The sequence below is a fragment of the Babylonia areolata genome, chromosome 2, assembly GCF_041734735.1.
Source record: "Babylonia areolata isolate BAREFJ2019XMU chromosome 2, ASM4173473v1, whole genome shotgun sequence".
In the NCBI taxonomy this organism is placed as follows: Eukaryota; Metazoa; Mollusca; class Gastropoda; order Neogastropoda; family Buccinidae; genus Babylonia; species Babylonia areolata.
The window spans coordinates 51,033,624-51,059,206 of NC_134877.1; the positions used below are offsets into that span (position 1 = coordinate 51,033,624).

Here is a 25,583-nt window from a genome sequence, read left to right on the forward strand (position 1 = left end):
TTTTATCTGTGTGTGTGTGTGTGTGTGTGTGTGTGTGTGTGTGTGTATAACCACATGTACGTATGTATGTTTGTGCTTTCCTTCCCACAGATATGTAAATTACAAAGCACATGAAAAAAGACAAAAAGGAAACAACAACAACGAACACACACACACATACACACAAACGAAAAGACAATCTGAAAAAAAAAAAAAAAAAAAAAAGACACAGAAACAAACTCAGCGGAATAGAAAACGACACATACATAAACATAAATAAACAAATCCACACTGACAACAACAACAAAATAATAATAAACCATACTTTTTTGACAAGAAACACTTGGCTGATACATGATAAAAAAAAACACAAAAAACCACGGAGATAGAAATGGAGAGAGACAGAGGAGGCAGAGACGCAGGAGACGGGGTAGGAGGAGGGGAGGGGGGAGGGGGGGGTGCCGCACACATTCAACCGATTCCAACAATGAATCATTTCTTTCAATTATTGCCTTCCATGGTCTCCCCTCGGTCCACCCCAACATTACAACCCTTAAACTCACACACATAATTATTCTCTCTCGCTCTTTCTCTCAGAAGCACATCATGTTCAGCAAGGCTTGACCCAGAATGACTGAAAAGCTCTCTCTCTCTCTCTCAAATTGTAAAAAATCAAACAAGCAAAGACAGAGGGGAGGAAACAAATGGCCATCATCCCCTGGGCATGACATGCAACAGCCACATGTTCTGAATTTATACATATTGTATCTTCTTTTCTTTTTCCAGACAACATCATAAATAAACAGGATTTTGATGAAGCTGTCAAGATCTCCCAGTATTGGCAGAAGAGGACATTTTGGGAATGACCAGTTGTGATACCATGCATCAATCGGTCAATCCATGTTTTTATGTCAACAAATTGATGAAAAAATAAGCAAGATTTCACTTTCAGCTGTGCCTCTGGAAACAAAATATTTACAGAAAATAAAATCTACCAAATAAAACAACTTATTAAAATAAAAAAAGTTGAATTTCACTGTCCTATATGTAGGCCTATACCATCCACATAAATTACTTATGTTTCTTACAGGATATCAATCTGATGTTGTCCAGAAAAAGTGAAAATGACAGTGAAGAAAAAAAAATCATGTTATATAATGCACTGCCATACATGTTAGACATAATTTTCCCCACCAGAATTACAATCAACAGATGCCCTACCAATCAATAGCAAACTGACGTGTTTTCACTTTGGAATAATCAGTGTGGATTTGTTCCACTTGCATAGTGTGCATTGGTGTGTGTGTATGTAACATTGATGTAATGTTTTATGTTAACAAAGCATTTTTGAAAAGCACCTGGAGCAGATTTCTGGACAGTGTGCAATATAAGTATCCATTATTATTATTATTATAGTCATCTGTACAGGTATTTTTGAAAACCTCAGCCAAACCCAAATTCCAAACACTCCTGACAAAGGAGAAATCAGTAAGAAAATATAAAGCATTCCAGCTTCCTGGTTACTTGGAGATGTTCAGATGTCTCACAGTGAACTTCACAGAAAAGTGCCAATCTACCAGAATGTGTGCAGAATAACTTGGCACAGTATCTCTTGCAAAGCTTTACATCCTTTCCATCAATCATTTGTGAAGGACGTACAGTGTGAAAGTTTATATGCTGATTCGAAAAACAAAAACAAAAAATGTATTCAAATTTGGAAGCTAGTTCTATCACATCCTTTAAAAAAAAAAACCCGCACAAGTTGTCAATTCCCTGTTTTTATAAACATTTCAAGTGACCTGCAGCATGGTGATTTTGACATTTCTGCAGGCAAGCTTGCAAAACAACCTTCAGTTCCAAGACCAATACTGATATCTCATCATGATTGGGAGGTGAAAAATAGCGACAGGGAACATAGAGCGATTGCCTTGGAGGAAGAAGTATTTATACTAGCAGCTAAAACACACTGCCCTTTAAAAACTTACTTTCATAAACAACAAGCACAAATAAAATTGCGTCATTTCTCAGAAAACTGCCATCCATGGAACAACCGAAGAGTGTCCAAAGGATCAGAGGAAGAAGTGTGTAAGAAATGGCAATCTGGGAAACATGCAGAGGTAGAGAAATGTCCAGTTCACACAGATGATGGGCCCTGGGAGACCCGCAGATGACAAACAGCTTGAAGTGGTCATGATCATTCCCAATGGGGAGGAAACCTGAAAAAAAGCTCAGTCCTGTTGGATTTGCATGTGAACACCTTCACAACACATAACTTCATCCAAGCACAATCTCTTTCCTCTTCTGTCAAGACTATGAGTGGAAATCTGAAAGTGTATATACCCCTAGTCTGTTTGACTTTCTGCGTGTACCTTTGCAAAGCATACTTGGGCTCAACTACAACTTTCTTTCCATCAAACCTCTTGAGTAAATCAAGATATCAGCTTGTCTCCATCACAGGCTAGACTGTCTGAATGCAAGCACACAATCGTCAGTCAAAACATAACAACCTATCCTAAGACATCTTTTCTTTCTGACGATTTGTGCCTTCCAAAGGTAACTGGCGTGAACACTATAATACAGTCTCTGATCAGCCCATCAGGTCTGCATATCATCATCAAAGTCATGTCAAGTCATTTCAATGCACGATTGTGAGTTCCCAGTTAACAGAGCAACATGTGTGCATGCAACAAAAGTGTAAACACAGATGGTGTATGGAATCACTCTTTTTTCCGTGTCTTTAACTGCATTGTACACCGCAACCTTGTCACCGCCGCCGCCGACCACACATAATTGCCCACCTCACAAAGTTCACAGCAGTTTCCACCTTTGCTTTAAATATCACAGCTACCATAGTGCCTGCAACAAAGAAAACAACATGTTTAGTGACTGTATCATATGTGTGGAAAGGGTAATGATCATTCTGGATTTTCTTCCCTTGTTGACTGCATTTTCAAAAATTTAAACACTGTTTTCAAACATTTTTTTTTTCACTTACTTCCAGTGAAAAAACTCTTCTGATATATGTAAAGACTGATCATTAACAATCTTTTTTGTTTGTTTTTAATTGAAAGAAAAAAGCAAACAAGCTTACCACAAAAAATTAACATTTATTGATACAGATGAACTAGAAATCAACTCTCAATCACAAAACAATAAAAAGTGCTCAACCACTATAATAATATCTTTTATTTAGCCAAACAGGCATTTGATTCAGAGAACAATAAACAAAAACCTTGAACATGTCTTGCATAATTAAGACATTTAAAAATATACCATGTAAGTATTTCTGTACTCAACACATCCCTATTTTACTGATCGCTTTTCACCTATTTTAACAAAGATAAATCCATATAATTTTTAATGCTGAAAACAAAATCCTACTTTCAACTTATTCAACTGTTGAAACAAACTTACTTTTCCACAAAATATAATTTGTTAGATTTTTTTTTAAATATATGTTTTTTTTAATTGCTTGTTCTAAGCTTATATGAGTGACAGAGAGAGACACACACACACACACATAAACACACACACACACAAACAGAGACAGTGAGAGAGGGGTCATTTGTAGCATAAACGAATCAGGCTTATGTGCATAATTTGCAAAACCCAAGAAAAGGAAATTTTCTATCTAAAATTACGTTTAAATAACATACTTACCGTGTCCCAACTAGTGCAGACTCCGGCAGGGATCTGACATTCCTGTCCTGTGCAAACTACTATCCGCCTATGCTGAGAAAACGAAAGTAACTACAGCCGATAACCTCCCAGAAGTAGGTAACCTCCTCTTTTTCCCGCTGGCTAGCACCCTTTTTTGACAGCAATATGCCATCACCAGCACAGCGAGCAGGGAGAACAGGAAGCGGGGAGGACGGGAAGGTCTTAAATTTGGGTCACGGTAAGTATGTTATTTAAACGTAATTCTACTAGTGCAGAATAGCGCGACGAGGTGGAGGGCTCGCCTGTTCTACTGTCTGTGTGAAACTACCACAGAAGCGATGCCTCTTGAGCCATCATCCCGCAGGCGTGCGATGTCTCTCAGGTAGAAGTCGATGAAGGTGGCAGGGTTTTTCCAGTAGGCAGCATCCATGATGTCTTGCCACTGCAGAGGCAACACCTCTTGAGCCATCATCCCTAAAGCGATAGACGTCCCTCAAGTAGAATTCGATGAAAGTAGAGTGTACTGTGTCACCTAACGATATTGGTGTGGGCAAAGAAGACAGAGGTCCGCAGCTGTATTGTGGGAGAGGTCTGTGGACCACAGCTGTGCTGATAAATGTAGCACAAAGAAAATTGGGTCGGTGTGTTGAATCCACACTTTACTGAGAGCCCTTCGAATCAAAGGAAGGGAAGGAAACACGTACCCTTACAGGGTTGTCTCATTTGAGCGTGGTTGAGCGTCAATGCAAGGAGGTGCACATGTGGTTTGATCTGATGATTCCACATCGGTTGTGGGCCGATAGTGGAAGTGATATATGTGTTTAGAGGAAACTGTGGCACGAGACAGAGGTAGCCCACCATGTTGGGCTTGCTTTAGGCGTGACAGCCAGATCTGTAGAGCTCCTCCATGCGAGCTGACAGGCGATGGGTGCTCCCCCCACCACTTTTTTGTTGTTGCCAAAAAATGACAGCACTGGTATGTTGCCTATGCATAGAATGGCAGACATCTGGCAAAAAAAGACTTGAGGTCCCTGGTGTCTCTGGGACATGGTTGTGTAATTGCCCAGGTAGGTACCATCACGAAGGGGCATACGGAAGGCTTGGTGGCTTCTCTACCGGAGTGTGACATGTTGGAGCAACCTGCAGAAAGTTGTCGGCAGTCAATGGCTGGGTTGGATCAGGCTGTGGAAGTGCACTTCATGTGCCCGCAGGTCACTGAGTCTCATTCTGTGGTGGAATTCCTAATGGAAGAGGGTTTCCATGGGGAAAATTTTTGCTGAAGGTTCTTTAGTGAGAAAGGGGACCAGATCCATGACAGGCCTCCGGCTGTGTGTGGTGCACACTAAGTCTGGGATGGAGCGGGGCGGGGGCAGGGAGGTAAGTGGCTCAAGATGTGTTGTACTGGCCATTTACATCAAATCACAGATCTGACATATGTTTTCAGTATGGCCAACAAGTGAGAGCTGTATTATCAGTGGTTTCTTAATTGCAAAGGGAAATCATTTGCAACTTAGTCTTTCATGAAGGACTATGTCTCTCAGACTAGAAGTCAAATTGCACTGGGACTTAGTGCTGTAGCCTTGGGCCTAACTAGCCTTTGGGATCTGTCCCAATGATGAGTCCTAAGGCCCTCTTGATCGAGGGACTGGGGATGCAACTTGGGCAAAACACTCTCTACTATAAATTGTATAATCGAATTCCAGCCCGAATAGTCGGGACAGCAGTTGCCTCCTCTGCTGTTCTGATGGTGACTGTCGTACACGACTGATTATCAAACATTGGTCCTAGGAGGACACCAATCAGCTGCTGTGTGCTTGAGGGATGAAGGTGTCCACCATGCAGGTTATGTTGAAATGTAAGGAAGCCGGAAGGAGTTGACGGGGTCTTGTGGTGCAACCGTGTGTCTGAAAGACATGGTGCTTGCTTCCAAAGTGACAACAAAGTCATCCTCTGACAGGCCCTTGACTGAAGGCTGGGGCTCCATGATGGGATAGCCTGCCTAGGCTAGAAACCCCCGAAAGTGTCTCATTGGAAAGACAGTACTTGAGAAGGAATGCCCATCTGTAACCACAGCAGAGGATGGGTGTTGAGGCTGAAAGGATCAGGCAGGGAAGACCAAGTGCAGAAAGTGCTTTCAAACGCCAATTGTTTGAGACGTCGATGCTGGATCTCTGTTCAAGCAAGGTGATGGGGCGAACTGATGTACTTGAATGCGGCATCTACCGTGCTGGTATGAGTGGGCAAAAAGGTACGCCCCTGTGGCTAATGGACGGTTCGTTGTACTTTGTGAGACACATCCGTCCTTGTCAATATGCCTTTCTCCCAAGTGTAGAGAAAAACAGTTATGACCCAGGCCTTCTGCTACTAGAGAGGAGTGGAAGAGATGGGCTTAGGGTGATTGTCTCCTGCCCGGTGGGCAGTTTTTGGGCCTGCTAAAACTTGGAAGGCAAAGATAGACACCCCTTCATGGGAGGGCTGGCTAGGATGTAGGGCCCGTGTGGAGCTGTTGTCACAACCACAGTGGTGCAAACCAAGGGTTGTTGCAGGCAAGGGGGACATCAACTCAAGTGATGATGTCAGGAATATGCCAATGACAAGAGATTGAGTCACAAGAAATAAGCGGCTGTATAAGCATATGTGCAGCGTGCACAGATATACCCAAGTAAATGGGTAAGTGTGCATAATCAGTAATGGAAAGGAATCTGTGTATGCACCTATATATGAGATGTACATACACATATGAATAAAGTGCCAGTACATAGACGCAGAGAGTTCTGGGCATTGTGAACAGAAGGACACAAATGCAAGTGTGCCTATATTGCTATGTAGGGAATCTCAGTGAACAGATGTCAATGAATAGAGACAGAAATATAATTGTACATGTTAATATGAAAGTCGTATGAACCTATCCCATAAGCGCACACACATGTTTATACCGAGGGATAAGTATACATCTATAAGTGTAAACAGAAATATGTATAAATGTAGCAAGATATCTCATAGATATATATATTTATTTTTTGTTTGTTTGTTTTTTTTGTTTTTTTTTGCGTTGTTGATTTTGATAATAAATCAAAAAGAATAGAAGGGGAACTATTGTGATTTATTTCCTGTTATTGTGTATAACAAGAAGTGCCTGGAGAGGGCTGTGTGCAAGTGTGGGGGGCTGAAGAACCCAAAAGTTCAGTCGCCAATAGCCTGAGAAACAGCAAGAAAGGTGCAGTTGCTGTGCAAAGTTGTGTAAAGTCCATGAATGGGCATCAGGACCCAATGAGAAACCGAAGAAACATCATTGGTGGACAGCATGGGGGGCAGGAGTGACGTGCTGTGTCGGTTACAAATGCAGAGTTGCCTCCTTTGGTGCCGATAATCGGCAAAAAGGATGGTGTCTTTAGAGCACATATCCCCTGGTGTGATGTTTCCTCGCTGTAGAGGGAGGAGTGTCATGCTGCGTGTGAGAGTCCATGGTTTGATGCCACCATAACAGATACAGGGGAATACGGCCACAAGGGGAATAATTATAATGTCCCTTAGTGCCGTGGGCATCTCTACCTGAATCGGTCACCATCGGACACGAGACGGTCGGGACATATGGCATGACGGCGCCGTAAGCCAGTGTTATGGGCGTCGTGGGCGAGGGGGTGGCAAGTCTGTCGGCTTGCCGTGGGATGTGCATCTCCCTGTAGGTGAACGGTGGTCCAATCTCCTGAATAGTTCCTGCAAGAGGACCGACGTTCAACTGTTGTGTGTTGACGGATAAAGGAATAGACAAGATTGGCCCGAGCACTGCCGAGTGGCAGGATCGAGTTATCAAGAGGCACTCCAATGTGGAACTGCCGATATTAGTCTGGGTAACAGTGGAGTTATGCAGTGGGGCAGAAAAAACCAGCACTGCCGAAGTTCAATGGGCCGTGCACGCATCTGCTCTGTGGGCAAGGGGCGGAGCAGGCGCTAGGTGTGGCACCAGTGCATAATTGCTGCAGCAAGTTAACAATGGGTTGCTGGTTGTTTGGTTGAGCAGCTTGCTGAGACGCCATCAGTGGATGGGAAACAGCAGCAACCGGCGGTGTGGCAGATGGGGTCATCACCACAAAGCTTGAAGGGGCCATGCACGCACCCGCACTGTTTGCAAGGGGCCGTGCCAGTAAAGGGAAGTAACTGCGGCGGTCACTGGCAAGGGTGCTGAAGCAGGAGTTGTCTCCCTTGGTTCGGACGCTCGGAACAAGGGAAGGGTGCACACGCATGGGCGAGTGTGTCCCCTAGTGGTCCACCTTCCTCCCTACACCTGGGGAGGGCATCCCTAAGTGCCTCGGTTGCCATAGGATCCGAGACGGAAGAGGCATGCTGCGTGGGGGGCGTGTGAACCGATGTCACGGCCGCCACCATGGATGCATCGCACACAGGGCCCTGTCTAGCGTGTGGATCCAAAGCCAGTGTATGGTGTTGTTTTCCCAAAGGGATTATGGCACATTCCATTGTTGGCATGGGAAAAGTGATAGAGGAGATCAACTCGGGCGTCCTGCCGACTGGCAGGGCCGAGAAATGTGGATCGCGTCGAGTTCGTTCGCGAATTTAAATGAATAGCATCAATGGCACCACTGACCTGAGTATGGGGTAACGTACCCCTAGAAGTCGCCGGAGAAGGTGCAGGAGGTGGTGGAGGTCTGGAGTCGACTGGAGGGAGCGAAGGAAGTGGAGGAGGCGGCGGGTTGGCGCTGTTGAGAGGGCCAGAAATAGAGGGCCCAGAGTGTCTGCGAATCGATTGCGACTGCGCCTTAATTTTAACCCGATCTCCCAATCGAACCATATTACTATGTGACCTGGCTGAAGACAAAATTTGACAAAAAACAAGAACGCCAGAGAATCGACAGACAGACAGAAAATACAAAAAAACTTGGCCGTATGAAGAGCACAGGAACAGGAGTCATAATGGCTGCCGGAAAAAGAGGGCGCTAGCCAGCAGGACAAAGGGGAGGTTACCTACTTCCGGGAGGTTATCGGCCGTAGTTACTTTCGTTTTCTCCGCATAGGCGGATAGTAGTTTGCACAGGACAGGAATGTCAGACCCCTGCCGGAGTCTGCACTAGTTGGGTCACGGTTAAGTATGTGTAATTAAAAGGCTAATACTGCACACCTTGAAACAGAAGGAAAAAAAAACCAAAAAAAAACCAACAACAACCAACACAAACAGAAATATGAATATACATATGAATCAGATCTTACCTGCCAAACATACATCTTGTCAGTGTCAGTTCACTGATATGTCGTCTTCAAAGCTTCGTTTGTGACCGCTTTCATGCCTGAAAAATAAAGTCAATCCACATGTTAATGAGCACACAATGACAAGTGAGCACAGTGGAGAACCATATTCATGCTTGTGTGCATGTGCATATGCATGTGCATATGTGTGTGTGCATGCTTAAGTGTGCTTACAGTATATTGTACTTTCATATTATGTACATGGCATTCTGACATGTGGGCAACAGAAATCTTTACTGAACACCACCAGACCCAGCAGAGGTGCAGGGTCTAATCTGGTGTACAGCCTTCTGGTGACATAACATGAATGGTTCCCTGTGGACTACCAATGTTGAGACTGCAGCAGATGAACCTGGGAGTGGCTCTGAGAATACTCAGGATGAGCAGCGTGGTAGTAATGCCTCTGCCACTAAAACTGAGCAGGTAATAGGGCAGCAAAAAAACCAAACAAAAACCCCCAAACCCCCCAAAAAACAAAAACTAGTATGCATGAAAAAGCATGCATTTTCTAACAGAAATGAAGATATCAGATTCTTTATGCGGTATTTTACTTGATTATAATACCTCCACATCTGGCCAGACATGTGATACCAGTCATTGGCATGGAAATCAGTAACAGAAATCCACACTTGATGGAAGGCAACTTTTCCCTCAGCACAGAACTTACAATGACATCCCAGTAGTGCATGCAAAGTTCAGCAGCTGTTTCCAGTCAGTCACCTCCATCCAACCTGTCACCAAGGGGACAGTTATACTGGCAGTCAAATCTGATGACCACTAGTCACCATGGTGAAGTGGTTAGCGTCATGGAATGACAACTGGGATGACGCAGGTTCAAGCCCCCAGAGCTGAGTGTGTTATGGGCTCAAATGAGAAGACTGGGACCACAAAGTCAGGGACTACTGCTAAATTTTCCTGACCAACACTGCAGGCATATTATCTCTCAGCCTGGTTGCCACCAGGATATATCATGAGAGAGTGGCCCTAAACCTAAATGGATCCCCAGAGAACCAGTGTCATTTCCCTCATCATAATCAAAATACACAAAACAAAAACATCCTAAATTCTGGGGTACAAAAAACAACAACAAAACTTAAAAGACCTGTCATCTGAAAGTCTGTGCAGCTTTGGCAGGCATTTTCTGGAGAGCTGCCGCTGAATATAAACCAAATCTTGCACAGGTTACCCATATCACATCCTTGCAAGCAGTTATGCCAGATTCTACAGTATCAAAGCTTGTCTACTCCAAAATCCACCACAGTCACTAAAGACTGAGATTGAGACTACACCTCTTATCAAAAACATCTGGCAGCAGAAAACAAGACGTGCAGCAGCAAAAAAACTAGAATACATCCACAGATCACAAAAAAGGGTTGAAAACTGTACTGTCTGTTTATATACATGCTTAACAATCAGTGTCAATAAAAAGGAGTTTCCACAAAGAAAGAGGACAGATTTGAACCACTGCTTACATGACCAAATACAGTGAAAGCATTTGTCCAAAACAGGTTGGGCTTTTTTTTCTTTTCTTTTTTTTTTACAAAGAAAAGAAAGTTATCACTGAATCTAGCCAGACAAAAAAATCTAAAGAGTATCTGTTTATTGATTTAATTATTTATTTATTCATTTATTCAGACATCTTGCTATAGCGCATACTCTTGAAGCTCTGTGTGCTTTATAACAGCTATTATCAATATCATCAAGGCAATCAGACCAACAAACTAATAACCAGGACACTGACCGGAATTCTGGTAGAGAGCTCAGCTGTTGTTGCAGACGCTGTGTCTCTGCAATGTACTCATCCAGCTGTGACACTGTGGTTGGTGGAAGCACATTGGGAATGAACCGAGCAAACAAGTCTGTGTTTCCTATAGCATAGTCTGTAATACACACATAAATGTCTGTAATTATGTGTGAGTAATGCATATGGACTAGGAAATAGAATCATAAAAGTGAGGTAACAAAATACACTTCAAAATTCTACTGCACACACACATACATGCACACACAGACATACACACACACACACACACACATACACACAGAGATAAAATTCCAGGCCTGATATCAGATATTGCACAAATATGCACACACACACACAAACATGCACACACACACACACACACACACACACACACAAACATGCACACACACACACACACACACACACACACACACACACACGATCACACAGTGACACATGTACTCACCAGGATTCAGGGAGTACAAGTTCTTCACAAGACTGGCCACTGTTGGGGGAGAGATGGCAAATGGTGTGCTGGATGCTTGCTCTAACAATGCTGAAACAATTTCACATTGGCAAATATATTACATTTCCTCTGAAAGCTTCATCAACAAGAAAACATGTCGGGCAGAGATAGGAGAATTAAGAGATTATGAAATGGCTAGAGCTATTAAAAAAAGAAGAAGTTTAAGTTTAAAAAGAAAAAAAAAGAAAAAAAAGAGCAGATAGATATTATTCACACTTTCAGATCTGAAAGAACACCATGAATAATTCAAAAAATTTTCAAACAATAAAATTGATTTCTTAACTTTAAAACAGCATTAATAATATAAACAGTGACTGATGCTCGCATCCATACATGAAATTAAAATGATTCAGCATTTCCATGCATACCTTAACTAGTTATCAATATAAAATATTTATTGTCAAGCTCACTCTGACAAGAGAAGTACAAATATTGAATCAAACAACACTGAATGAAACACTTACATAAAACATGAAAAAACAGTAAGCATGACAAAAAAGAATGTGATATTAAACTGGATAACAAGAACTTGAGAAATGGGCACCTACTTATAACATGAATAGCATTCTCTTATCTTAACTCTCTGTCTGCCTGTCTGTCTGTCTGCAAACAGACTTACACAATAAAAGGGTGACATGTTTGTCAGCTGTGTGGGCACGAAATAACAGTCGCAACTCTTCATTGAGGTCTTTCTTCAATTTGCTCTGGCAATAGAAACGGTTCTGAAAAGAAAGCAAGGAAATAAAAAACAACTTCAGGATTTCTGATTCCACAATAATTTAACAAATTAAAACAACCATGTAAAAGGAAAACAAATACTGAATAAATGATAATGGAACATAAATGCTACATTTCAAACATTCGTTGCTCTAGAAGACTGACAGTTAGCATTCTGTGTCATGTGTGTGTGTGTGTGTGTGTGTGTGTGTGTGTGTGTGTGTGTGTGTGTGTGTGTGTGTGCATGTGCAAGTGTGTGGTCATGAGTGTCAACATGTATGCAGTATCTGTGTGCTATGTTTATGTGGCCTTGTTTGACATGTGTCTGATTATATGCACATAGATGTTTTTATATATGTAAGTGCTCATGTGATGAAACAGTTTACAGTCTGCATTCTCCATCTACTTTGGAAAGGTTGCAAAATAAATTTTACAACTGGGTAACTGTATTGTCTCAATTGTTTTACAACTTTACTGTATCTATCAGCAATCACAAACACATCTACTTTCTACTTCCAATTTAGTATAGCCAAGAGACAGTTTGGGGTTGTTGTTTTTTTAACATACTATATACAACTGCTAGTGTGTGTGTGTGTGTGTGTGTATGTGTGTGTGTGTGTGTGCGTCTGTGTGTGTGTTTGTGTGTGTGTGTGTGTGTGTGTGTGTGTGTGTGTAACTGGGCCTATGGGTGTGCATACACTGCTGCAAGCATTTATAGTTTTTGTTTTCAATTCTAAAACCAAACATTGCATGGATGTCTGAGAAAGTTTTTTTTTTTCATTTTCTTTTTTTTTTTTATAAGGCCAAAGTATCCAAACTGTACTTACAAGATAGTTGAAAATTGGAACAATGCCTTCCAAGGCTTGAAGGTACCGGTGCATCAGGTAGGAAAAACATTCGATAAATTCTTTGGTGTCGTTTACCTGTTCACACACACACACACACACACACGCACACACAAACACATGCTCAAACACACACGCACACACACGCATGTGAACACACACACACACACACACACACGCGCATCATTATCATGTACTCTCAATCTGTCTTGTTTAGACTTGACAGGATCATGTTAAAGCTTGCATTACACTTTGAAGTTAAGTCATAGCACCCTAGCCATCTTTTTGAGTCAAGGAAGGCAGTTCTGATAAGATTCTAATGTTGTAGGCCAGTAAAAGGGTGTGGAAGGGGGTGTGGCTGTGGATGTCAGAGAACTGCTGCTGTCACTTAATACTGCTGCCGAATGGACAACAGCCAATAACCCATGATTTTCATGAGACCCAAGGTTGAAAGTGCAAACGATGGGAAACACTTTTTATTTTTTCATGTTTTTTTTGTTGTCACTGATCCATGATCAGATGATTGACTTCTTTGCAGAGAAAGCAAACCACCATGCAAAGCTGACATGTTTGTCGGTCCAGTTGCAGCCTGAGTGTTTCGAAAGAGCTTCCTCTTCTGCAGAAGGAAGTTCTTTGGTGTCAAAAAGCTTGACTGCTGAGTTTCTGAGTATATGATCAATATATCGCTGACATTTTATATTGACCCATGATCGTCATTGTCGGGACTCTTATTCACTTACACATATGTTAGAGTTGCAATTTTTATCAGTAACTTATAACCTGTTTAATTTTCATCTGCAGGTATAATCTGACAACAAACATGCCATTTCTAACTGTATTTTGCTTGTTTTCTTTGGGATGTCATTTTGTGGAGGTGGATTTACACTTTTTTGATGCACACATATTATCATCTTCATTTTGAAATGCCTGAATAGTTGTCAGCGATAAAATATTTTTTCAAAAATTGGGAAAAAACCCAGATTCACAATCCTCACTCATGTTCCTTCATAAAACATTTACTTTTCTCTATCTCCTATAATTTAATGAGATAGATTTGTTTTCTTTTTCTTATTAATTTATTTTTCAATTATATCTTACCCCTGATTCCTCAAAATTCCCTGGCAGGTGGAGAGCACCTTTTTTTTTTCTCAAAGATCTCTGGCACTGAACAGGTTAAGCTACACTGACTAAACTCTAAAGCTAACTGTACTGATTGAAGTAAATTTATATTTATCATTCCACGTTAGTTTTCACTTCTTTTTTTTTTCCTTTTCTTTTTCTTCTTCTTCTCTCCCCCTCTTTTTCTTTTTTTTTTTTCCCCCCTGTTTTAAAAACTATACCAACAAGAGACAAATTTCTATTCATGTCAGCTTTTGTTTCAATCTCTCGTCCACTGTATTCATAAAACAGGGCTTTTCTTTCCAAGACCTTGCACTCTTCAAATGCATCTTAATAAACAGCACTGATCCAATCAATCCTTTGATAATGACTACACTTTGTGCTGAGTTAAAATCAACGAAACATGTACACCATCAGTAATAAGAAGATATATAAATATACACCACAATGTCTTACATACATGACTCTGGAGCTGTTCTGACAGGGACTGCACGTGTTTTGTGACATGCTCCATCAGGTCCCCGTATAGCCGCTCCGAGAACTGTTTGCACACACACTTGTATACACAGCTGAAACATTCCATATAACAAATCAATCAATCACCGGACAAATGAACATGTACAATCAAATTTTTATAAAAAAAAAAAAGAAAAGCTTCTGGAAGCCATTTTCTCATTCGGGTCCTCCCTTTCCTCAAAAAACAAAATTCTTATCAATCTGCATTATTTCATGGGTTTCTTGTTTTTTTTCAGTTCAAGTATGACAGAGTAAGTGAAACTATGTGTTCATAAGTAAATGTGTGATGTGCATGATATATATTTTTTTTCTTTCACTTTTTTTAGTGTCTGTCTGCATGTGAACAACAACTTTTCACAAATCGCTGACTGACTTTGATGTACCTTGATACAGGCAAGCACTAGTAGGTCTTTCAAACATCAACTGAAAATAATGATCAAAGCATTTGGACCTTGCTCTTGCTTTAGAAGTCAAGAGAACAGTTTCAGTTTCTATGCTTACTGAATGAAAAACATTTGACTGACTTTTAATAAAACTCGACATATCAATGTCCTGCCAAAAACATTCTAAAAGCTCAGACTGAACTCAAGGTCAAGGTCAAGGTTACATTTCACAAAATTCATGATGTCTCCTCTCTGTCACCAACAGCTGTTGGACTGCTGGACTGCTACTAGTAAAAGCTGAAAAAAGAATTGCTTGATTTCACCAGTCTGGGTCTGTTTGCTTTCAGTTGTTTATATAAATTTGTCTTTATCCTGCACTGCTTGTGCATGTGTGTGTGTGCACATGTGTGCAAGCAAAAGTAAGTATGCATCTATAAACTGTACTGTAATGTTGTTCAAATCAAACAAAAAAAGGCAATTCCATATGTGCACACTGTTTCTCTTTCTTTCTTAAAAAAAAAAAAAAAAAATGCAGCAGAGGCCTTTTGATCTCTTTCTGATAAATATGTGTAACACAGTATCATATATATATATATATATATATATATATATATATATATATATATGCATGACAATGTATGCACAGCTGCTGTTGTTTGTTTTGTTTTGTTTTGTTTTTGTAATGTCAAATCATGTGAACGGTGATGTGTACCGTGTGTGTGTGTGCGTGCGCGCACGCGTGCATGTGTGTGCGTGTGCATGCGTGCGTCCATGTGTGTGTGTTTAGTTAAGTAACACAATGTCCGCATATATATATGCATGACAATGTATGCACAGCTGCTGTTGTTTGTTTTGTTTTGTTTTGTTTTTGTAATGTCAAATCATGTGAACGGTGATGTGTACCGTGTGTGTGTGTGCGTGCGTGCACGCGTGCATGTGTGTGCGTGTGCATGCGAGCGTCCATGTGTGTGTGTTTAGTTAAGTAACACAATGTCCGCTAATGTCACATAAATTATATGCATTATATCCAAAGCAATGAAAAATTAATCTTAGTTAAATATAAAATAGTATTATCACCATCAGTATAAAAAAAAAATCAACAATACTGACCTGTACATCTGCTCGTAGGAAATGGGTATGTAGGCGCCTGGCTTCATTGTCAAGAGCTGATCAATAGCACCTTGCAGTGTGGGCCAATACTTGCTGAGATAGTCTTCCATGGTCAAGGTCATCATGACTGCAATGATACTGACACTTAGCAATTGATGCTTTTTTGGTTACTGATGATTCATACAGAAATGCATAATTGTTATTAGTCTGTTTTCTGTGAGGTCAAATCCTGTGATATGCACCCACAGATGTGTGTGTGTGTGTGTGTGTGTGTGTGTGTGTGTGTGTGTGTGTGTGTGTGTGTGTGTGTGTGTGTGTGCATGTGCGTGCGCGTGTGTGCCACCGTGTGTGTGGTAATTTGTGTATGTGCTCCTCTGAAAGAATGTAGACTTGCATGCATGCATGCATGCATGTATGCATGTGTGTGTGTGTGTGTGTGTGTGTGTGTGTGTGTGTGTGTGTGTGTGTGTGTGTGTACACATGTATGTATATTACAGCTGTGTATTTGTGGTATGTCACTATGTCAAAATTCTTTTGTGTAACAGAAACACTGACAGATCTACTAACAAAAAATACGAGTTAGTTCACAAAAAAAATCTATGATTAGTATGAATCATAGTATAATACATTTCAATTCATGCATCACTATAAAATTTACATACAAAAAACATGTTTGTCTAGGCAGGGCACTCATAATCACAACATTATATGCATATATGTATGAATTTATCTGCAATAGCCAGATCATTGCAGTAAATATTATATAATAATAATAATAATGGATACTTATATAGCACACTATCCAGAAATCTGCTCTAGGTGCTTTACAAAAACGCTTTTGTTAACATAAAACATTACATCAATGCTACATACACACACACCAAAATGTGACTACACACACACACACACACACTGCATACATACATTTTAACATACATGTGTGTCTAACAGCTACCCTAACACGTACGCACACATAGGCAGGCACAAACTTACATAAACACACGCACACACAATACACATTCATATACATGCATGTAGTTATGTACACATACATATGTATACACACATAGTCAAGCACAGCTAACGCAAAGGAAGTGGACCTGCCACAATTGAACTTATTGCTGAGGGAACAGGTGAGTTTTGAGACAAGATTTAAAAGATGCGAGGGAATCAGAATGACGGATGTTATCAGGGAGCTTGTTCCACGTCTTTGGTGATTGAAAAGAAAATGATCTGTGTCCATAGGTCTTACTTTTGACATGAGGTATCCTGAGAAGTCGAGTATCAGAGGAAGAATGGAGCTGGCAATACGGGGTATAGATATGGAGGAGTTCAGAAAGATACTTGGGGCCAGATCCGTTGACTGCAGAAAAGGTCAGAGTGGATAGCTTATAGTCTATTCGATCAGAAACAGGCAACCAGTGGAGAGACTGAAGGAGAGGAGAAACATGGTCAAATTTAGAAGCTCTGCAAATGAGTCTGGCAGCATTATTCTGAATTCGTCGGAGCCTGTCTAACAAATATTTGGGAAGGCCGGCCAAAAGAGAGTTGCAGTAATCCAATCTTGAGAGAACCAGAGTGCATACAAGTGTCTTGGTTGAGAGACAGTGGCGGATAGAGCTGATTCTATGCAGTTCCAAATAGGCAACTTTACAGATATTCGAAATGTGCTGTTGGAAGGAAAGAGACTGGTCTAGGATTACACCAAGACTGCAAACAGAAGGAGAAAGTGAAACAGGTGTGCTATATCTATCTATCTATCTATCTATCTATCTATCTATCTATCTATATATATATATATATATATATATATATATATACACACACACACACACACACACACATATATATATATATATAGATATAGAGACAGATAAATTCATTACTTTGGAGATTTACGGCTTTCTCCAAGGAACAGTGTATCACAATGATGTTACCCAGATACCTGTATCTATTAATTATTCTTGCCTGCTTTCTTTACCACTTGTGGTTACTGATGAAATACCAATGTTGAAATCTGAACATGGAGTAAAGACACACACACACACACACACACACGGACACACAAACTAACACATGGCTATCACATAGACTCAAACCTTGTACATTTGCCTCTGAAGATCTTGATAAAAGTTGTCCAACACTGCAGACAGGGAACAAAAAGTATAAAGAAATTTTTTTTAAAGCACACATGACCTGAATGCACTTACTGATCACAAAACGTCAATGGTCTTGCCTTTTGTGACATTTGGCACTAACTTCAAATTTATGCCTTCAGGCAGTGATAAGTGATACTTACTGTATTACTCAGAAAAGATTTAGTAATTAGACTGCAAACTCAAAAGACATGGCAAGAACCACAAACCTCCAAGACTTGTGGGACAGAACTCTAATAGGGCTTAAGAAGATGACGTCACGCTCGGTGCATTATGGGATGGAATGCCATTTTGCCGGTCAGGCGCTAACGAAAACTAAACTATGTGATACAATGCTAAACTACGATCGTCTCCACAAAGATACTGAGTAATGCCACTCACTTGATGCATTATCAGCTGTACAAGGTGAGGATATAATACTGAATCAGGACTTACTGGGTATCGATTTTTAATGATTTCCCATAATTGAAACTACAGCAGGAAGCAGGTTGAAGTCACAGAATAAGGACTAAGGAGGCAGGCATGTGTTGCAGCTATCCGGCGCACCACAGTGATGTTTGCAAATACCAGTGAACATTTGCTTGTTTGTTCAAGACATTTCTGTGGAGATAACACAATGTTGTTAGCTATGAAATAAGTGAATTCTTAAGTGTTATCTCCAAACAGACTAGTTTTCATTACACGTGTTGAAGCTTTGGCTAACACGAGGTTTCCAAGTGAATTCTTACCCGTGTTCAGATGAAGGCCCACAATCTGTCGGCTTATCATATGGCTTCACTACAGGACTTTGCCTAAAAATAAGATGTTATCCAATAACTAATTTTATTTATCTGTGTCTTTTAGTTTCATCAGTCTCGACCTGTGTCTGTAACTGTTACTAGTGTTAGTTTCATCAGACTCGACCTGTATCTGTTATTGTTAGTTTCATCAGTCTCAACGCTGGTTCCCTTCTGATGAACAAAGAAGAGATAATTAATGTGGGCCTAAGTTGTCAGTTGCTTTTCAGTGTCATTGTAGATCTTGCTCAGTTTAGAAATTTGGAACACACTGCTTTATGACTGTTTCAAAGAAAAACACAGAAAACTGAAACAAGACATGTGCCTTCAGATCAGTATATAAGGTGAACATCAAACTGGATGTGCACACACACACACACACACACTGATGTGCACACACACAGTGACACTCACACACGTACACTCACACACACACACACACTGATTGACTGATGTGTGCGCGCGCGCACACACACACACACACAGCAATACACATAGTGACATGCATATATATATATATATATATATATATATATTCACAGATTCAAGCATATATTTCTACTATGAACAGTTTGATTGAACTGAGCTGAAAAGGTGGGGCCTGGGGGGGTAGAGAGAGCGAGCGAGAGAGAAAGAGTGTGAGTCTGAGTGTGTGCGCACGTGTGTGTGATTGAGTTTGTGAGAAAGAGATTAACTGCAAACGTCACCATAAAAGGTTTAATTATGTTTTCAAGTAGGCCTGCCTGTGATATGTTGAAGTCTCACCCATCTCTTCACCTTGGGCACAGCAGAGTGAAAATAACAGAAAACACCCGACACAAAAAAGTGAAGAATAAGGAGGAAATATTGAAAAGTTAAAATGATATCACAATCTTGTGATTTTCCTGATGGTATTACAGGTTTTACTGCCTTCTCTGCCACAAGGGAAGAGGCGCCTCTTGTCGCCAGATGCTGATCAAGACTTTAGAGAGACTGTGTCTACAATCATGTATGCCTCATCAATTTGTGGAATCCTCTGGATAAAAAGTAGCAGCAATAATTGATTGCTTTGAAATTTTCATGAAAAGACCATCTAATCTTCATGCAGGAGACATGACAGATTCCCATTACAAACACAATCATACAGTGATATGTAGGTATAATACTAAAAGGCTGGGGTGGGTGAACAAGTGTCTTTAAGCACATAACAGAGGAAAGTGGATTTTAAAATCAACTTCTGCTTGGGGATCTTTTCTTGCTGACTGTGGATTCAATACTGGAATTTGGAGCAAAATTGGGACTCATGTGTGTGAACTGAAAATTCCATCCTTCACCTAAGGTAAATGTCAGATGCATACAAAAGACATAGAACATACATGAAAACTTGCCCACTTTAGAATGTATACAAAAAGAATAACTGGAAACCTGGAGGGAAAATAGCATCTTATCCTTATCAGATACTGAAGTAAAATTGTGTGAATTTTGCCTTGTACTCTGTGTGTGTATGCATATATGAGTGTGTGTGCAGTGTCAAAACGAGTGTTTGTTTTGTGCTGTGATAGTGTGGGTGTGTATTGTATGCTTGAGCTGTTCGCTCACATAGCTTGAAACCAACCTCCACACCCAACACATACATAAGTCACACAAACATGCACACACACACACACACACTCTCTCTCTCTCTCCTTCCCTTTATCTCTCTCTGACACAACACACACACACACACCTCTGTGTGTGTGGCACACGTTCACAAACTCACACACACAATGACACAGCACACACACAACGCACACTGTGAATCATTCACACACACACTAACAGGAGTCTGGTGATACATATACTTACCATGTCAAACTGATGCAAACTAGGCCTATCGGTTTGTTCTGCTTGGCCAAATTTCACGTGGCTAACAGTGAAAAGACTACCCGTCTTGCCCGGTCCGCTCTTAGCCAATCAAACGCCTCTAAAAGCTACAAGCACTGAATCATTCCGTGGCCGCTGTTCCCTCGAACAGAACTAGCAGACAGGTTGAGAACCAAGGAGCAGTGAGCCAGAAAGTTGGCCAGCTGCATGCTCATTGGGTTAGTAGGGGGAACGTCCTGAGCCGAACACCACCGCAGCAAAAGTCATACAAAGCCTCAGTTCCCGCCCTACTTGCTTTGAAGACTATGGAGATGTCAGAGGAGGCACCCCCTTCGGTAAGCGCCGCTGACACAGAGGCTGACCGAGGGGTCGAAGACTTCAATGATGATACTGACAGTTCCAATGGCACAGCAGCCATGCGTGCAGGTGGAACAGTTGAGGATTGGAATGAGGAATCCCTGAACGAGGCTGCCTCAGCAGATGAGGTTTGGTTTCGATTTCCAGGGGTGGAACGTGTGTCCGGGACTGAAGGTCTGGATACCAGGGCTGGGCTGGCCATTTTGGCACAATGAGAATCATCTGTGGGCATTCCAATCTGGCTTTCTGGATCACCTTGGACAGAACTGGAAAAGGAGGAAACACCTAGGCAATCAGACTGCTTCAGTCTAGAGACAGAGCATCCACTGTCCACGCTTCTGGGTCGGCGACCAGAGAGACATAAGTGAGAAGTCTCTTGTTGAACTTTGGCACAGTTTGTGGCAAAGAGGTCCACCATCGGCTGAAACCACCACTCCCACACCTACAGAAGGGTGTCCTTGTCCAGGGTCCACTCTGTGTGGATGACACTCTTGGTCTTGCCAGTGGCCTCCCCCGTGAAGTGCAAGACAGCCCTGTGAACTACCTCCAGTTCCAGAACATTGATGTGGCATAGGCGCCCCTACGCCATCCGGGGACCAAGTCCCTGCTGCAAGGAGTGAGTCCATGTGGGCTTCCCAGCCCAGGGAGGAGGCGTCTGTGAAGAGTGCCACCTGAAGTGTAGGTGGGGCTATGGGCACCCCCTGTGTCCGAAGAGGTGTGGTTTGCCATTCTGATGTCACCTCGAGGAACCACTCGCCCAGACATATCTGGGTATCCCATGGTTGGGTTCTCTGGGACCACTGCAGCCCTGCCCAGGGGAATGAGAGGTGCCATGGACTCCATCATGCCCAGGAGAGATGAAAGTGTCCACGTTGTTGCTCGGGAGGAACGGCGTAAGTGGCTGAGGAGGCCTGCCAGTTGATCCCAGCAATCTGGCATCGGAGAGACTATCATGGACCGCATGTCGAATCTCATCCCTAAGAAGTTGAAGGACTGACTTGGGGACAGATCGCATTTCTCCTGGTTTGTGAGGAAGCCCAGTTAGGAGCAGAGGTCTAGAAGTCTGGCCATATGCCTCTGGCCACACCTTCTCAGTGAGGGCATCCCTGGATGCAAGAGGGACCCATGAGTGCTGTGACGGGACAAACACCCACTCATCTCCATGTAGGACCGAGGGCTGGGTGGGTGGGAACTGCAGGCTCCCCTGGGCCGAGCAGGGTGAGTTGGCAGCCGTCAGTCCTGACAAGGAGGCCACTGTGACTGTGGAGGTCACCTGTGGGGTGACAGAGGCCCGAGTGGCAATATTGGTCGAGGAGTTCGACCTGACCGACAAGAAGTCAATCCCACTTGTCGAGGCTATGTGTGTCACCCTGTGAGATGTCCTGGGTTGGATCCGGGGGGGAGAGGACGAGGAGTTGGCCTCTGGTCCTCCCGGTATCCCAGCGTGCACCACAGGTGCGCCCCAGTATGGGTAGAATGGGGGAAACCACCTGTGGGCACCAGCCATCATGTGACCCCAACACCAAGGGTCAATGGCATCTTGACCTCTATGAAGGGAAAAACTTGGCCAAGTCGAAGGGAGGTCCGGTCTGACTTGGGTGTCAGTACCGCCAGAAGACGAGTGGGCTGACTGCCCGGAACTGCCTGACACGCGCAGGGCTCCCCCAACAGGGGAGACTGGCCAGATAGCGGGAAGATCTGCAAAGCAGGTGGCCACGCGCCCCAAATCCACTCCCGTGGGGAGACCGTGGTGGCCTGGCCCACGGTGGGCAAAGTAGAGGTCCCCCCCACCCCCCTCCCGGAACCAAAACTTTCTCCCCCACAGATGGAGATGGGGAAGGGGGGTCGGCAGTGGAGGGAGGAGGGGGAACAGCAATGGGGCCCCTGAGGGCTGTCTCTGAGTGGGGACCACGGTAATGGCCAGGCACAGCCTCCACTTGGGAGTTCGTGCCTAGCCATGAGTCCCTACCACCGAGAGTGGACTTGCCACTACCCCTTTTTCCTGCCTCATGCTGGGACACCTTAGGAGGCGACGCTCGTACCCCTTTCCCCCCAGTCCCCTTCATGACCATTGTAATGGTAGGAGTGTCACCTCCGTGATCCGCGTTTAAAGACGCATCGCCGTAGTCCCTATCGGAAGAAATCATGAGCTCCGGGCCTGGGAGAGTCTCTTGCCGAGTCTCGATCCCAGCAACATGATTCCTGCCATTGTGGGATGACATACGAGGCATGGTAACCGCGCTGAGGCACCCAGCGAAAATCCAATCCCCAACAGAGAAAGGGAAGACAGGATCGACTGAGAGGTAGAGAAAAAAGTACGATTCGAGGGGGCAGAGTCGAGTCAAGTACACAAATGGTAAGAATACAATAAAATCAAACTGCATGCAGCAAAATAAGGCCAAATGAACACTCTTAATACTAATAATAGCCACACAAAAAAAAGTGTAAGACGAAACAGAGCGCAAACCTGACAAGATGGCATCGAGAGCCTTGGCCAAAGGAATGATTCAGCGCTTGTAGCTTTTAGAGGCGTTTGATTGGCTAAGAGTGGACTGGGCAAGATGGGTCACCTTTTCACTGTTAGCCGCACAAAATTTGGCCAAGCAGAGCAAACCAATAGGCCTAGTTTACATCAGGTTGACATGGTACAGTATATGACACCAAAACACACACTAACACACTAGACTATTGACACATCACTCAGAAACACACACACTCACTCACTCACAAGCCAATGATCTAAATTTTGATTTGATCAGTGCATATAACTATAAGCACCCTGACGTACTGACAGCACACTAACACAGTAACAGAATGTGCGTGCGTGCGTACTTTTTTCCGCCTCAGTGAACAGGTGTAAAATTGTAGAAGAAACACACATGCACACACAACAGAGTGAAAGTGAAAGTGACACACGCAGACACCAGACATGATCACTCTCAACTGAATCGTACAGGTCGAAGCCATTCACAAAGATAAGTTTATTGATGTATGGACACCTTGCCTCAAGATCAAGCTTTTCAACATTCTTCTTATTTCAAGTTCCTTTGCTTTTCCGTTTTATACTTGTAAATCGATCTAGAGCACGAGTTGTTCGAGCAAGTCGGATCATAGAATCAACAAAAGTGAAGTGGATCAAAATGAAGGGAAATAACTCTGACAATCCTTGTTTCGTGACGTCATTGCTTGTTCCCTATACTCTCCAGAATGATCTGGCTATCATTACTGGTATTACTATTGATATTACTATTAATAATATTATTATTTTTGTGTAATTCTAGTATCACTATCAGTAATCACAGTCAAAAGTTATGTCCATGAGTGTGTTTCACTTCGACAAGTTCCAATCTCCAGCTCTTTATAAACCAAGACATCATTTTTCCTCTCTTGATAAAAAGACAGAGACAGACAGAATCAAAGACATGGCAGAGAGACTCAGACACTTTTGTGATTTCAACTGTTATCAATAAAAACAAATATCTGTCTCAATTTCTGCATCACTCCACATCAAAGTACAAAGTTTCAATGTTTGTCAGCAAATAAACATTAATAAATAAGCGATTTGTGAGATTTGCTTCCCTTCTTTTAAAAATGGGAAAGCATTTTTCCCGTTTCCCTCAAATATTGTTGTCAACTTTAGTCTTTTGTGACAATCTACTTCTTTCTCGGATTTAATTTACGAGATCTCGTCAAACTGAATCGACCCAAACGTTTCATGGATAGAAGTTTTCTTGTGAGACCGAGAGGATACAGTGATTCGTTGCTTAAATTCTTTTCAAGCAAATTGTAGGTCTACATAAATGTTCTGATCAAATCAAGTTCAAGCCATGTCCACGTCTGCCCCTGACGTTATCAAGCTCGATTTTCGTCTTACCCATGCTACCAGGTCGAAGTAACTGTCCTGGTGGCTGTCGATCATTCTCCTGGGGAACCCGATCTGCGTTAGTTGTTGAATCAGGTTCTGTAGATTCCATGGGCTCATCCATGATTGAATGAGAGCAAATAACACCAAGTTGAAAACGAAAAGCTAAGGGTCTCAATGGGCACTTCGTTCGACTGGAGAATACTCCAAGGGCTGCTACTCTCGTGGATGCTACGTCTTTGGAGACAAAAATACCGAAAGAAATCGAAATGAGACAAAGGGAAATAACGATTGAAAACAAATAGGAGAGTAACTTTCGCTCTTTTCGGTAAAACACAATACTAAACATACAAACAAAGAAAAGCAATGAAATCGAACATATCATCACCAGCCACATCATGTCCCATTTCGAGAACAGTGACATTCTCTCTCTCCCCAGAGCAGCACGGCTTTCGACGCGGACGGTCATGTGAGACCCAACTCCTAGGGTATGTGGACGAAGCGACCAGAGAGATCGAGAAGGGAAAACAGGCGGGCACTATCGTCCTCGACTTCTCAAAAGCATTCGATAAAGTTAGCCATACCCTACTACGTCGTTACGGCATCAGAGGCCGCACCAATGCCTGGATCAGGGACTTCCTTGCGGACAGACAACAAGCTGTGGTGGTGGAGGGAACAAGATCTGACTTCCTACCTGTGGAATCTGGTGCCCCCCAAGGCTCGGTCCTAGGG

The 25,583-nt window shown here is 42.5% G+C and overlaps 1 protein-coding gene across 2 annotated transcripts; it reads right to left on the reverse strand.

The window, feature by feature from the left end:
* On the reverse strand, nt 1-25,033 carry LOC143274592 (CDK2-associated and cullin domain-containing protein 1-like). Of its 2 annotated transcripts, XR_013053292.1 has the most exons (10): nt 24,864-25,033; nt 15,859-15,985; nt 14,310-14,418; nt 12,713-12,808; nt 11,788-11,890; nt 11,109-11,198; nt 10,640-10,778; nt 8,863-8,939; nt 2,778-2,835; nt 1-2,195 (listed from the first exon to the last, which is right to left on the reverse strand). XR_013053292.1 is itself a non-coding variant. In XM_076578454.1 (9 exons), exons 1-8 carry the CDS (start codon nt 24,973-24,975, stop codon nt 8,888-8,890), a joined length of 828 nt encoding a protein of 275 aa, XP_076434569.1. In that variant the 5' UTR covers nt 24,976-25,033; the 3' UTR covers nt 1-2,835; nt 8,863-8,887. The 2 variants fall into 2 exon arrangements, 1 of the variants encoding a protein (XP_076434569.1); XM_076578454.1 differs by having other exon boundaries at nt 1-2,835.
* Nucleotides 25,034-25,583: the final 550 nt, after the last annotated feature.

Coding starts and splice junctions, on each gene's coding strand:
- LOC143274592 (XM_076578454.1), bottom strand. CDS start 24,975: ATGGATGAGCCCATGGAATCTACAGAACCTGATTCAACAACTAACGCA. Junction 14,419..15,858: donor TCCTACGAGCAGATGTACAG/GTCAGTATTGTT, acceptor GGAATGTTTCAG/CTGTGTATACAAGTGTGTGT. Junction 12,809..14,309: donor CAGAACAGCTCCAGAGTCAT/GTATGTAAGACA, acceptor GTGTGTGAACAG/GTAAACGACACCAAAGAATT.